We start from the raw sequence: 12,241 nt of genomic DNA, 5'->3' as shown, positions 1-12,241 counted from the left end.
ACTACTGATATAAATTAAGCCCCTCTATGAGACTCCATGGTCACTCCAGGAGCTCTTGCTGGGCTGATATCCACATGAACGTTTGTCCAAAAGGTCACATCAAGTTATCTTTAAGTGTCCGCTCTAAAGTCTCTCATTCACATCTTTTAGTTAAGGTAGTGCTATGCCGGCTGATCAGAATTACATCTATTAATAATGACATTTGGTTAATCGTAAAACACAAAGCTCTTACAGTGGACGCTAAGTGTCAGGCTCTGCCCAGCGCTTCGGTTATCAGCTCCCACCAAGTACTGCAGCGTGCAGGTGACGTTCATCTCGTCGTACACATACAGAGCCGTGAAAGACAGGTTTGAAATGACTGATTTCGTTCCAGGTTCCACGTATTGATGTAACGTCCCGTTCAGTGTGTTGCTCCACATCAGAGTTGGAGGCTGATAGCTACACATCAATGGAGCCTTGCAGGTCAGAATGCCCGTTGAGTTCTCCCTTATTGTATTCCATTGGGTCAGCGTCGGTCTGTCTGGGAAATCTACAAAAGCAAAATGTTTTAATAATTGCACATTTTCTTTTATCAGACCTAAAAATAAGCAGGCTTTGATGGAGTGGCAATATCAGTGACAATAATTAAAGCATTGGTTCCTGGGACCATCACATAGGTCCTTATGGTAAAGTGTTATCTTAGATATGCTGGAAGGAAGGAATTTGATTGGTTGATTGATTTGATTGTACGTATTTATTATTTAAACAAAGAATGCTGTAAAGTATTGTCTTTTTTATGTAAAATATTAAAATGGAGGATATGGGTGTTAAAAGATGGTGTCTTCAGGGATTATTGTGAATAAACAGCATGACCAGGAAATTAACAAAGTAAGACTAAAATCATAATGGAGGTCAGAAAAAGGTCAAAACATGAAAATGAAGAATGTATCTGAGCCAACAAAGTGCACAGGCAACCAAAACTTGAAGTCAAAGGCAAAAACACGTCAGCACTAAAATGAAACTCAACACTTGGCCTACTTGGTCACAGCTGACTACCCATCAAGGTCTTCCATTTATCCAACCAGGGGATAATTCCAAATGAAATGGCTGTCACATTTACTGTATACTGGAAGTCCAGTGACATCACAAACGTGACAAGTGTGGTCACATGATGTGTAAACAAAGAACTGCATGAAATGATTTTTAAACCTTCACAATAAACTCCCAAACTGTTAGAAAGCTCCAAGAAAGAAGTTCTAAATAAGGAATAACTTTAAAAGATTAAAAAAAAAATGATGTGTATTATAATGTTGGGGAGGATGGCAGCCCATCTGGGTTGTTCAGTGCTGCCTTTCCTGGGGAGGAAGCTGAAAAAATAGAAGGAGAAGAAAGACTGGGGGTGATGATCATGTGTGCCTCTGGGCCAAAGGGTGCCAGCGCCTTTCTCCAGCTGCCATGAGCAGGACTCCTACTTGGTTGCCTGATAAGTGTATTTTGGGCAAACAACCTTGATGGGGATGTCCAGGAGGAGCTCCACCAATGTGGTCTTACTGTCGGAGACTCTGTCTGCTACTTGTCTAAGCTCATGGTGTGCTGGGAGTGCAACAAGGTTGGTCCTTGGCTTGTCTCCATGGTGTGTCAAGTTCAGATTCTGGAGAGTAGTGTTGGTGGGAGCTCACCTGGCATAAGGCTGAGGAGGAGGAGGAGGAGGAGGAGGAGGAGGAGGTAAAGATTGAGGTTTTAAAGGAAGGACATGGTCTGTAAGGGGCTAATAAAGGTGTTACTATTGAAATTGTGTAGTGGTGTTCTAAGTCAGGGTGTGCAATACCATCCCGACTTATCACAGTATTTACTTTGTGTTTAATCAACTAGATTACTGTAATGTACTCCTCTCAGGACCACCCAAAAAAGACATCAATCGATTGCAATGAGTGCAGAATGAAGCTGCCAGAATCTTAACTAGGAAAAGAAAATCCAAGCAAATCACCCCAGTCTTAGCGTCGTTACACTGGTTACCTGTGCCATTTAGAAGTGACTTGAAAATCCTGTTGATGGTTTACAAAGCCTTCAATAATCTGCTCCATCCTGTATCTCAGAAGGCCTCTCACCTTACACTCCAAATCGTAACCTTAGATCTTCAGATGAGGGTCTGCTTAGCATTCCAAGAGCAAAACTTAAAAGAAGTGGTGAGGCGGCCTTCTGCTGTTATGCGCCTCAGATATGGAATATGAGTTTACCGATAGAAATTTGCCAGGGTGATACGGTGGAGCACTTTAAAAAACGGCTAAAAACTCATTATTGTAACATGGCTTTCTCAGAGCTTCATTTTAGTGTAACCCTGCAATTCTGCGTATGTATTGAATTATCATTTTTATCACGGCTCCACAATCCGTACTCACCCCTACGTTCTCTGCTGTTCTTTTTCTGGTTTTCTGTGGTGGCGATCTGCACCCCCCACCACCTGATCAGGGCACCATGCAGTCCCTATGTTGAAGGCCAGATGTGCACATCATCAACAAATCATTTGACGTGAAACCTGAAAGCCATGAGGACTGACTGAGATCAAATATATGTGAGGTAGAATGCCTAGAGGGGGCTGGGTGGTCTCGTGGCCTGGAACCCCTGCAGATATTTTTTTTTTCTCCAGCCATCTGGAGTTATTTTTTGTTTTTTCGGACCTTACCTTTATCCATCCATCCATCCATTTTCCAACCCGCTGAATCCGAACACAGTGTCACGGGGGTCTGCTGGAGCCAATCCCAGCCAACACAGGGCACAAGGCAGGGAACCAATCCCGGGCAGGGTGCCAACCCACCGCAGGACACACACAAACACACCCACACACCAAGCACACACTAGGGCCAATTTAGACTCGCCAATCCACCTAACCTGCATGTCTTTGGACTGTGGGAGGAAACCCACTGTGGCACGAGGCTGGGGGTGGTGCCCAGCCGGGACGCCCAGGAGGACAGGAGGAGGGCTCATTCCTCCTCCGGACCACGAGGGGGCGGCCGCCCTGGTTCCTTTGAGGGCCACGGGTGCAGGGCTTGGAAGCCCAACCCTGTAGGGGCCCGTGGTCTCCGCCAGGGGGCGCCCCCATGCCTGAAGGACCCGGAACCCCAACACTTCTGCCACACCAGGAAGTACTGGGGGGAAGAAGTTTGGGAACACCTGGAGGGCTTCCGGGAATACAGCCGGCACTTCCGCCACACAAGGGAGTGTCTAGGGAGTGTCGGGGATCACCTGGAGCCCATCCGGGCACTTATAAAAGGGGCCGCCTCCCTGCAGAGAAGGACTGGAGTCGGGTGAGGAGTGGACAAGGTTTTGGAGGCAGGAGAGGAGGCGGCCTGACGAGCAGGCAGAGACTGAGTGAGAGCCTGGACTTTGGGGAGATTGGTGCTTTGGCACTGGGTTTGTGCACTTTATTGTACTGTGTATAATATACAATAAACGTGTGGTGGACTTGAATATGGTGTCCGTCTGTCTGTGTCCGGGCAGCTTATCACACCACGCAGACACGGGGAGAACATGCAAACTCCACGCAGGCAGGACCCGGGAAGCGAACCCAGGTTCCCAGGTCTCCCAACTGCGAGGCAGCAGTGCTACCCACTGCTCCACCGTGCCGCCCACCTTACTTTTATTCTATGTTAATTAGTGTTCCCTAATTTTAATTCTTATTTATTTTGTCTTTTTTCTCTTTCTTCATCATGTAAAGCACTTTGAGCTCCAGCATTTGTATGAAAATGTGCGATGAAATCCATGTTGCTGTTGCTATTGTAAAATGTCCAGTGGGGGCTCGGCAGCCTCGTGGCATTGAGACCCCTGCAGATTTTGTTTGATTTTTTTTCTCCAGCCCATCTGGAGTTTTCTTTTTTTGTTTGTTGTTTCTGTCCTCCAGGTCATTGGATCCTACTTTATTCTTTGTTATTTAGTATTGCCTTATCTTATTTTTATTTCTTTCTTCATCTTGTAAAGCCCTTTGTGCTACATCATTTGTATGAAAACGTGCTGTAGAAATAAATGTTGTTGTGTGGATGCCAGGTCAGTGCAGCAGTGGGATGCACACCAGTAAGTGTCCTAGTCAGACTGGCGTGCACTGGCCCGCTGCATACAGAAAGTCAATAGAACTGGTGATGTGCTAAAGATGAAATTTGAGTGTAGCGGAGAAATAGTAGTCAAAAATACACAAGTAATCCTAAAACAGAACTGGACATGAGCATCTGTGTACACGTGAAATCCAAAGTCCACCCTAAGTCTTGTTTGTGACCTCCTGCTGTGTCCTGGTAGGTCACACTTGGAGTTTAGCAGCACTGCATTTGGAAGATGCTTTGGGTTTCATCATTGCTGGCCTTATAAATCAATCACACTCTGTAGTTGTTTTGGACTCGTTTTAGGTTTTCTACTGATGTCTTTTTGAAATGTAACTTCATTGATGAGATGGGGCGTCACAATTGTGTTAACCTCCTGGAGTTGTAGCCCACACATAACCAACATCCCATCAGCCATTTTTAATCGCTTCTTTACACCATCTGAACATTGGCAGAGGCAAATTTATAGCATAGGCAGTTTTGGCCTTAACTTCACATGAGAGCCAAAGTCTAGAGAAGAGCAACCAGGCTGATTCAGATTGTCAAAGTGGAGGAATGAATGCATCAAACCAAAGAAGAGACGTGACACCAGGAAAGTGGGTTTAAACCCAAAGGCCTGTTTTCAGTTCCTGTGTCGATCACTTGGCTGTGTGGTGCGTGAATAGCAGGGCTGGAAAAAGTCCAGAGAAGAGCAACTCGGCTGAATGCAAAGGTTGAGTTAAAAGGAAAGATTAAAAGAGCTGAGCCTTTACAGTTTAATTAGATGAGGAGGAGACCTGATTGAAGTGTTTAAAATTATAAAGGGAATTAGTGCAGCGGATCAAGATGGTGACTTTAATGTGAGCTCAGCAAGAACACGGGGACTCTTGTTAAAGGTAAATGTTACGTAAACATTAGGAAGTTTTTCTTCACACAGAAAGCCACAGACATAAGAGACCAAGTAGTGTGGCAGGCAGGAGGACTTTAGGGACCATCAAACTCCACTTCATGTTATTTTGGAGCGATTACGTGGTAGGACTGACCAGCTTTGTTGTGCTGAATGGCCTGTTCTCATCAAAATGTTTGCAATGCTTTGATTCTCCCTGAGTTGGGGACTCCAGTGTGATTTCGACATTTCAAAGATGTTCAGGGTTGGTGCATCGTAGTCTTTAAACTGACCAGTCATGACTAAGTATGGATGTGTGGCCGATGATGAGCTAGGGCTCCACATGAAGAAGCCAGTGTTAAGAGTACATTAGGAAACGGAGAGTGCCCCGAATAAAATAGATTAGGAAAAACCAAGAGATGAAGTACTGAGAAGGGAACGGCAGAGATCTGACAATAGGCATGAATCAAAGTAGAAGAGAGCAAAGAGAATCCGAATGTGAAAGTTCAAGCAGAAAACTGAATTGAAGTCAAAAAAGCAGGCAGGAGCCCTGAGTCTAAAGTCTTCATTGTTAACCCTTTTAGTGTTCACTACGCTACCAAGAGAAAGTGAGAGAAAAATAGAATAAAATGGAAAGTAATGAGAGAAATTATAATGAATCACTCATTCAAAATGGGCAGGAAAGTAGGCCGGAGGGGGGGGGGGGGGGGCACACAAAAGACAGCAAGAGAATCAGTGAGAGGGGCTCTGCTTGTAAATCAAAGTTCTAAACCAAAAAATAAATGAGCAACTGGTGATGGGATGCCTGTAAACCCTTAGCTAGGAGACAAAAAGGTCAAATGAAGAATCTTTACGAATAAAATTTTCACCTCTAAGTTTCTCTGTGTAACAAAAGAAAACTAAAAGAGCAGAAAGGCACACAAAAGAGTTACCTAAAAAGGCAATTCAGGATCAAGCAAAGGCCCAATATGCACAATCTAAAAAGCGCGGTCAGAAATCCAATCATAACACAAAACCAAGAGAACTCACCAACGGCCAGCGCATACAGTGCACCCCACCTACAGTGTAGTGTATAGGACCAGGGGGCAGTGGGGGGTCCCTAGAGGGAGGTAGACAGATGGACTCACCCCTTGGGGTGCCACACACAAAATACAAGGCACTTGGTAGAACAAATTCTCACACCTAGAATCTAAATAATTAACAAAACTGACAACAATACACAGTTAAATAAAGAATAAAAATAAAAACAACATCAAAATAAACAATAGTAAATAAATAAATAAATAAATAAATAAATAAAGAGTTAAAAATGAATGAAGGAATCTGAACATAAGTCAGGGAGGGAACCCAGCCTTAAACGTAACAACAAATAATGAACTAAAAAATGCCAAAACTTACACAATAGGCTCTTATTTTTCCCCTGTGGCCAACGTTGACTTTGGGTCCTCATGACAATGTTCTAGCAGTTTGATTGGCTAATTCAGGTTTGTCCTTTTTAAATAATGAAGGCCCTGGGGTCACAGGTGGAAGTTTCACACTAATGGTAGGAAGTGCTGCTTCATACAAATGGCACACCAAGGAGAAGTTTACTAAAGTAGGGCGGTGAACACCTTGGGTTCCTTCATAATTTAACTTCTCATTTTAGAAACCTGTCAAGCTGTTTGGCTTAATGGCCAGTTCTTGTCCAGCCTGTTCTTATGTTCTTCATGCACTCTGTCTTAATAGACCTAAAATATTTACTGTGTCTCTTGTACACCCCTCATTATTGCAGAAGTGTTTTCCTCTTACCTGTTACAGAAATTCTAACTGGATTAGTGGCGTTGTATCTCTGGTGATTTCCATTGTCTTCAATGCTCAAATAAAACAATCCTTGGTGCTGAAATGTGATATTTGCCATGAACATCGTGCAGTTCCTCTGTGTCAGGACTCCAATAACACTGATGCTAAGGTTTCTCCAGTTAGCTAATGGTTGGCTCCCATTAAAGACTTCCACACCAGATGATTCATTTATTCTCCAGACAACAACGGGCTGTGAGATCAACACAGTGGAATTGAAGGTACAAGGAATCAACAGGCAGGAGCCATTTAGAGCTTTCACCTCTGAGGGCAGGTTGGCAGAAAATAGACAAAGTGACCCTAGAAAGGAGAAGCACTGTGGTTATTACATTATACATTTATATTTATTAACACAGCAAATACTTTTATCCAAAATGACTTACAAAAGAGGTCCACATAACAGAGTGAACATCAGTGTGGGGGGAACACGGGTGACAGGACAAGTTAGTACCTAAATGTCATAACAACAGAAATGGCGAGCTCATCCTAGCCAGGCATCTGCACTTGTTACAGCGCAGTGGTGTGGAGTTGGCACCATCATGAAGAGTTATGTGGACAGCCATTAGTGGACTGCACTCAGTCCAAACCCCTAAGACCGTCGCTAAACTGTGTAGCAATTTTAGGAGCCCCTGTCCTCGTTTAGCCCTCTTTTCTTTGTGGATCAGGGGGCCTTCCACCATTTCAGGTCTACAAGTAGTTGCTTAGCTTGCTAAAGACAGGAAACAATTGTATATTTTATTATGATTAGATGAGGCCTACAAATAAGCAGGTTCTGTGAAAGAAACACGACAAGCTGCTTTGACTCACAGAGTACCACGAGAGAAGGAAGTCGGAGAGTCCGCATGTGGTGAGAACCTCGGTGAGGCTGCCATGCTTAGCATTAGGAGACGATTCACTCACTTTATGGTTGTTGTTATTGCTTGATCTTTGCACCATCATGAAACAATAATAATAATAATACATTTGATTTATACAAAGGCTCCTTTCTAAGCATCTCAAGGACACTGAACAAACAATAAATAAAACGCACATTATAAACAGAACTAAAAGTACCAAAAAATGCAGAAAATATAAAAAGTTAAAACCAAACAAAGCCACTGTAATCACAGAGGAAAATCCATTTTGAAGTGATGGGTTTAAGTTTCCATTTGAACGCTGAGAATGATTCAGTATCTCTAAGCTCAGTAGGTAGTGAGTTCCAGAAGTAGCTGAAAGCTCTGCTCTCCATGGTGGTTGGACAGGCGAGAGGGACGGTCAGGTGAATGGAGAAAGAGAATCTAAGATTACAGGAGGGAATGGCAACATGAAGAAGGTTGGACAGATATGGAGGGGCGAGGTTATGAATGGCTTTAAATGTTAACAGCAGAATTTTAAAATCACTTTGAAATTTAATTGGGAGCCAATGAAGCTGCTGCATTACCGGAGTAATATGGTGAATAGACGGGGGTCCGAGTGATGATGAGGGCAGAAGAATTCTGGACCAGCTGAAGCTTATGGAGTAGATTTATTAGAGAGACCAAAGAGGCATCCAGTCGAGAAGTAACAAGACTGTGAATAAGAATGACGGTGGTATGGTGGGTGAGGAAGGGCGGATGTGATTTAATATTACGTAGGTGGAATTAAGCAGACCGGGTGAGGTTATTAATGTCAGATTGGAAAGATCGAGTACTGTCCAGGATGACACCCAGACTCTTGACCCGAGGTGAAGGGGAAACAAAGGAATTATCAATAACAAGTGAAAGATTATCAGCTTTGGACAATGTTGAATTTGTACCAATGAGGAGAACCTCAGTTTTGTCCTTGTTAAATTTAAGAAAATTAGAAGAAAACCAGGATTTAATTTCAGCAATGGAGTCAATATGTGAAGATGGTGGAAAAGAAGAGGTGGGTTTACTAGCAAGGAAGAGCTGGGTGTCATCAGCATAACAGTGGAAATGAATGTCATATTTACAAAAGATATTACCAAGGGGAAGAAGGGGAATAATAAAAAGAAGACGGCACAGGACAGAGCCCACCTGAAGTAACAGCCGTCGGTTGGGATGTAAAAGTTTTAAGCTGAATGAACTGAGTGAATGCCTGAGAAAAGTATAAATCACTAATTGTTACCACATTGTGCTGTTTTCTGTTGTTAGCAAGGACGAGATGAGTGGAAGTCTCTTCATTAAGCAGTGGAAATGTTGGGGAGCATAAAGAAGAACACATGACACTTATGAACAGCACAATTGGAAAAAAGGGCTAAAAACACCAAGATATGCAACTAACAAGACGCCTTCAGCCTACCACCCTGGACCACAATCCTAAACCTCAAGGGGTCTTCCTTCAAAGCAGTGGGCACTGTGGCGTTGAAGAGTTGAGTTCTTTCTGTCATCAGTGTCCAGTGTGGAAGCAGAGGAGCAGGGCCATCACTACACTGCAGGATATTTCTGACAGGCACCATTTTCAAGGTGGCACTCATTAAAAGTGCTTGAAAACAGGCAGTCGTGGCATGGTGGCACCCTGGTTAGGCCATCTCCAGAATCCTAGTTTCTAATTCTCACTTTGTTTCTGCCTGTTTTTCACACATCAGTGTTTTTTTTTTCACAGTTTGTATTGTCATGGGCTTGTTTGTTGTGTTAATTAACATCTCTAAGTTTGGCGTGCCCTGTGATGAGCTGGCGCAGAGTCTAAGGCTATTCTGTGTCGAATTGCTGACCTGCTCAACCCTGAATTTGATCTTGAAAATATTTGAATTTAATAATGACAGATGAAGTGGGTTACCAGACACATCCATTTAATTGGCAACCTCTTGGTCTGATGTCCAGTGACACGTATAACACACCATGCCACCTGCTTTTAAGCTCAGGTATACCAAGGCAAGTTCTAATCAAACTCAAATTACCAGCTTAAGGGCTTTGGTGATGCTCATTACCCTCCAGACCAGGAGGTGGTGCTGTGTGCTAATTCTGGCTTGACTCCTCCCTCTGCAGAATGGAAGATTGACAGCTACTCCTTTGATGACATCACTTCCATGTCTATCCCCCCCCTGGATCCGCCCCTTCCTGCCACTTGAACTCAAACACTGAAATCAGCCATCTTGTTTCAGTTCAGACATGGAACTTCAGACTAGTCTGTATTTCTTGTGTGTTTTCTTTATTTTTGTTCATTCAGTTAGTTATACGCGGTCATCAAGGTGGTGCCCCAACTATTCTTCATTGTCTGTCTTATCTTTTACACCAAATTAACCCTCATCATGACACTTCTCCACTGGCCTCAGCACAAACGGCATTTTCTCATTTCAGATGCCTTCTCCTGCCTACTCCTTTCTTATAATCCTGCAGCATCCACAGACAACATCACAGGAAAAAAGGAAAAGAAAATGCTAAGGTGGTGAACAGTTTTATGTGAAAAAGGCTAAGATGTGGTCAGAAACTGAGGAGAAAATAAAGCTGATCGTCGTAGGCAAATTAACTGGAATGTTTTACTCTCATTAAATTAAGAACATTGAAGCTTTGCAAAATTAATTTTCTGCATTAAAACCAGGAGAGAGCCTAATGTGCCACCATATTGTGTATGAAGTTGTGATGTCAGACATGGATGACATGGATCACTTCACGTTAGCCAAGCTCAGGAACAATGTTGACCACACCAGTGTGACATGACGACCATACGGACAATACTAACATTTAAAAATCAGAAGAAAAATAAGTTTAATAATGAAAGTAGTGAGAAGTCAAGCAAAATGACCCCTTTTATTGGCTAACTAGAAAGATTACAACCTGCAACCTTTTGAGGCAACTCACATCTCGCCTGAACAAGGGGCCTGAGTTGACTTGAAAGGTTTCATATTGTAATCTTTCTAGTTAGCCAATAAAAGGGGTCATTTTGCTTGAATTCACACTAAATCCTCTATCCAGCAGGGGGCGCCAGCTCCCTTGTTGGAATAAGTTCTTTTGTAATTGCGGCATGTTACATAACCCAAACTATATAGATCTAATATAAAAAGGCGATACCCCTCCCTTAGTGATACAGCGGTAAGAAATCACATAGGAGAAATAACTTCGCTTTCTTTAATGATGGCTTATGCTGCATAACAGACGAGGAAGTCATGACAAGACCATTACCGAAGTGGGAGCTCGATGTATACAGTCTGCCATTTTCAACACTATGCTGGAAGGATTTACCGGATCGGATGACGTTATCTCCCATCTGTCTGTCGGCTTCAAAGGTGTGCCGGGCAATGTGCCAAGGCTTTATACTCTTTCTCCATGTGCAGGCCCCCACTTAGGTGAATAATACAATTCCAAGAAAGGCAAAGAGAGGATACAGTTTCATGCTGAGTTTGACACACAGAAACAGTACACGTTGCCCATTTCGCAGTTGTCCTTAACGTGTCTTGTCTTAAAATGCTTGCCTATCAGTTCTAATATGGTGAACTCCTGTGTGCTAAATCTGGCTTTGTGTTAGCTGTACATGTGAGTGGATTTATATAAAAGTGACATAATAAATATTCTGATTACACATCCATAACTGGATAACACGGTACGACACTCTAGTACTACTTTAATAATGAAATAAAGGCATTAGACTGAGCCAGGAGGGTTTCGAGTGGACTGTCACATCCTTGTGTGTGTGTCCCTTCACTTAAAAGAGGGTCTTAAAAGTCTGGAAGGCTGAGCAGGTCTGATTATCAATCGAATTTTGAATTCATCACTTGATGTTGTGTGTGCTCATCACACATTTGCTTCTGTTAATTTAAATTTTACAGGTGAAGTTTAGTCTCTGATCATCATTTTAGCAGAATGATGAACTACAGCCCGCCACTGATCTAAAGGAGTTTGGTCACCCCCATGCTAAACTATTTATTATTACAAAGATGTTTCAAAATGGTGATTTGAACTTTGAAAAAATCATCAGAGAAAATGTCAAAAATGATGTAGGAGTTCTTATCATACAGGATGGATGGAGGCGTTAAAGAGGAGGAATAAAATAAAAGTCTTTTGGATGGACACTTCATTAATAATGAAAGTGATACTCACCACTGAAAGAGCTCAGAATCAGCAGTAGACATCCCAGCATCAACATCCTTCACATAGCAGACGGGCTGACCAAGTAAGAAACAACAGCAGGCGCAGTAAATCCACTAACGCAGAATCTTACATTGAGCCGTGCAACGTGAGGACTCTTGTGGGTTGTTGTACTTACTTAATTTAGGTAGGTAGGTGGACTTTATGGTCCCTGAAGACAGAAAAACATAAGACATTGTAACACAGATACAAGGAATACAAGCAGACATGACAACTGATAATAAACTTGTCACTGGTAAACACGCTCAGAAATAGCACAAAGAAGAGTAATTACCTTAAACTGTACACAAAATAATGACGAAGAATTCAGCAGCATCCTTACAGGTAACAGAATTCAAAAGTCTTAATGCTCTGGGAATAAAAGAGCTCTGAAATCTGGGGCTCATTACCCTCAGAAACCGAAATCTGCA

General features: G+C 42.8%; 1 protein-coding gene across 1 annotated transcript in view; it reads right to left on the bottom strand.

The window, feature by feature from the left end:
* LOC114668086 (sialic acid-binding Ig-like lectin 5) overlaps window positions 1–11,980 on the bottom strand; it is a 64,108-nt gene extending 52,128 nt beyond the window's left edge. Inside the window, exons 1-3 of the mRNA XM_051920770.1 lie at window positions 11,784–11,980; window positions 6,721–7,068; window positions 233–520 (exon numbers count right to left, since the gene is read on the bottom strand). Of these exons, the coding sequence (XP_051776730.1) occupies window positions 233–520; window positions 6,721–7,068; window positions 11,784–11,829 (682 nt within the window). The 5' untranslated portion in view covers window positions 11,830–11,980. The remainder of the gene's footprint in view (window positions 1–232; window positions 521–6,720; window positions 7,069–11,783) is intronic.
* Window positions 11,981–12,241: the final 261 nt, after the last annotated feature.

The sequence above is a fragment of the Erpetoichthys calabaricus genome, chromosome 17 (genome assembly GCF_900747795.2).
Source record: "Erpetoichthys calabaricus chromosome 17, fErpCal1.3, whole genome shotgun sequence".
In the NCBI taxonomy this organism is placed as follows: Eukaryota; Metazoa; Chordata; class Cladistia; order Polypteriformes; family Polypteridae; genus Erpetoichthys; species Erpetoichthys calabaricus.
Note: the sequence above shows the minus strand (reverse complement) of the source record. Positions and strands in the feature narration are given on the sequence as shown.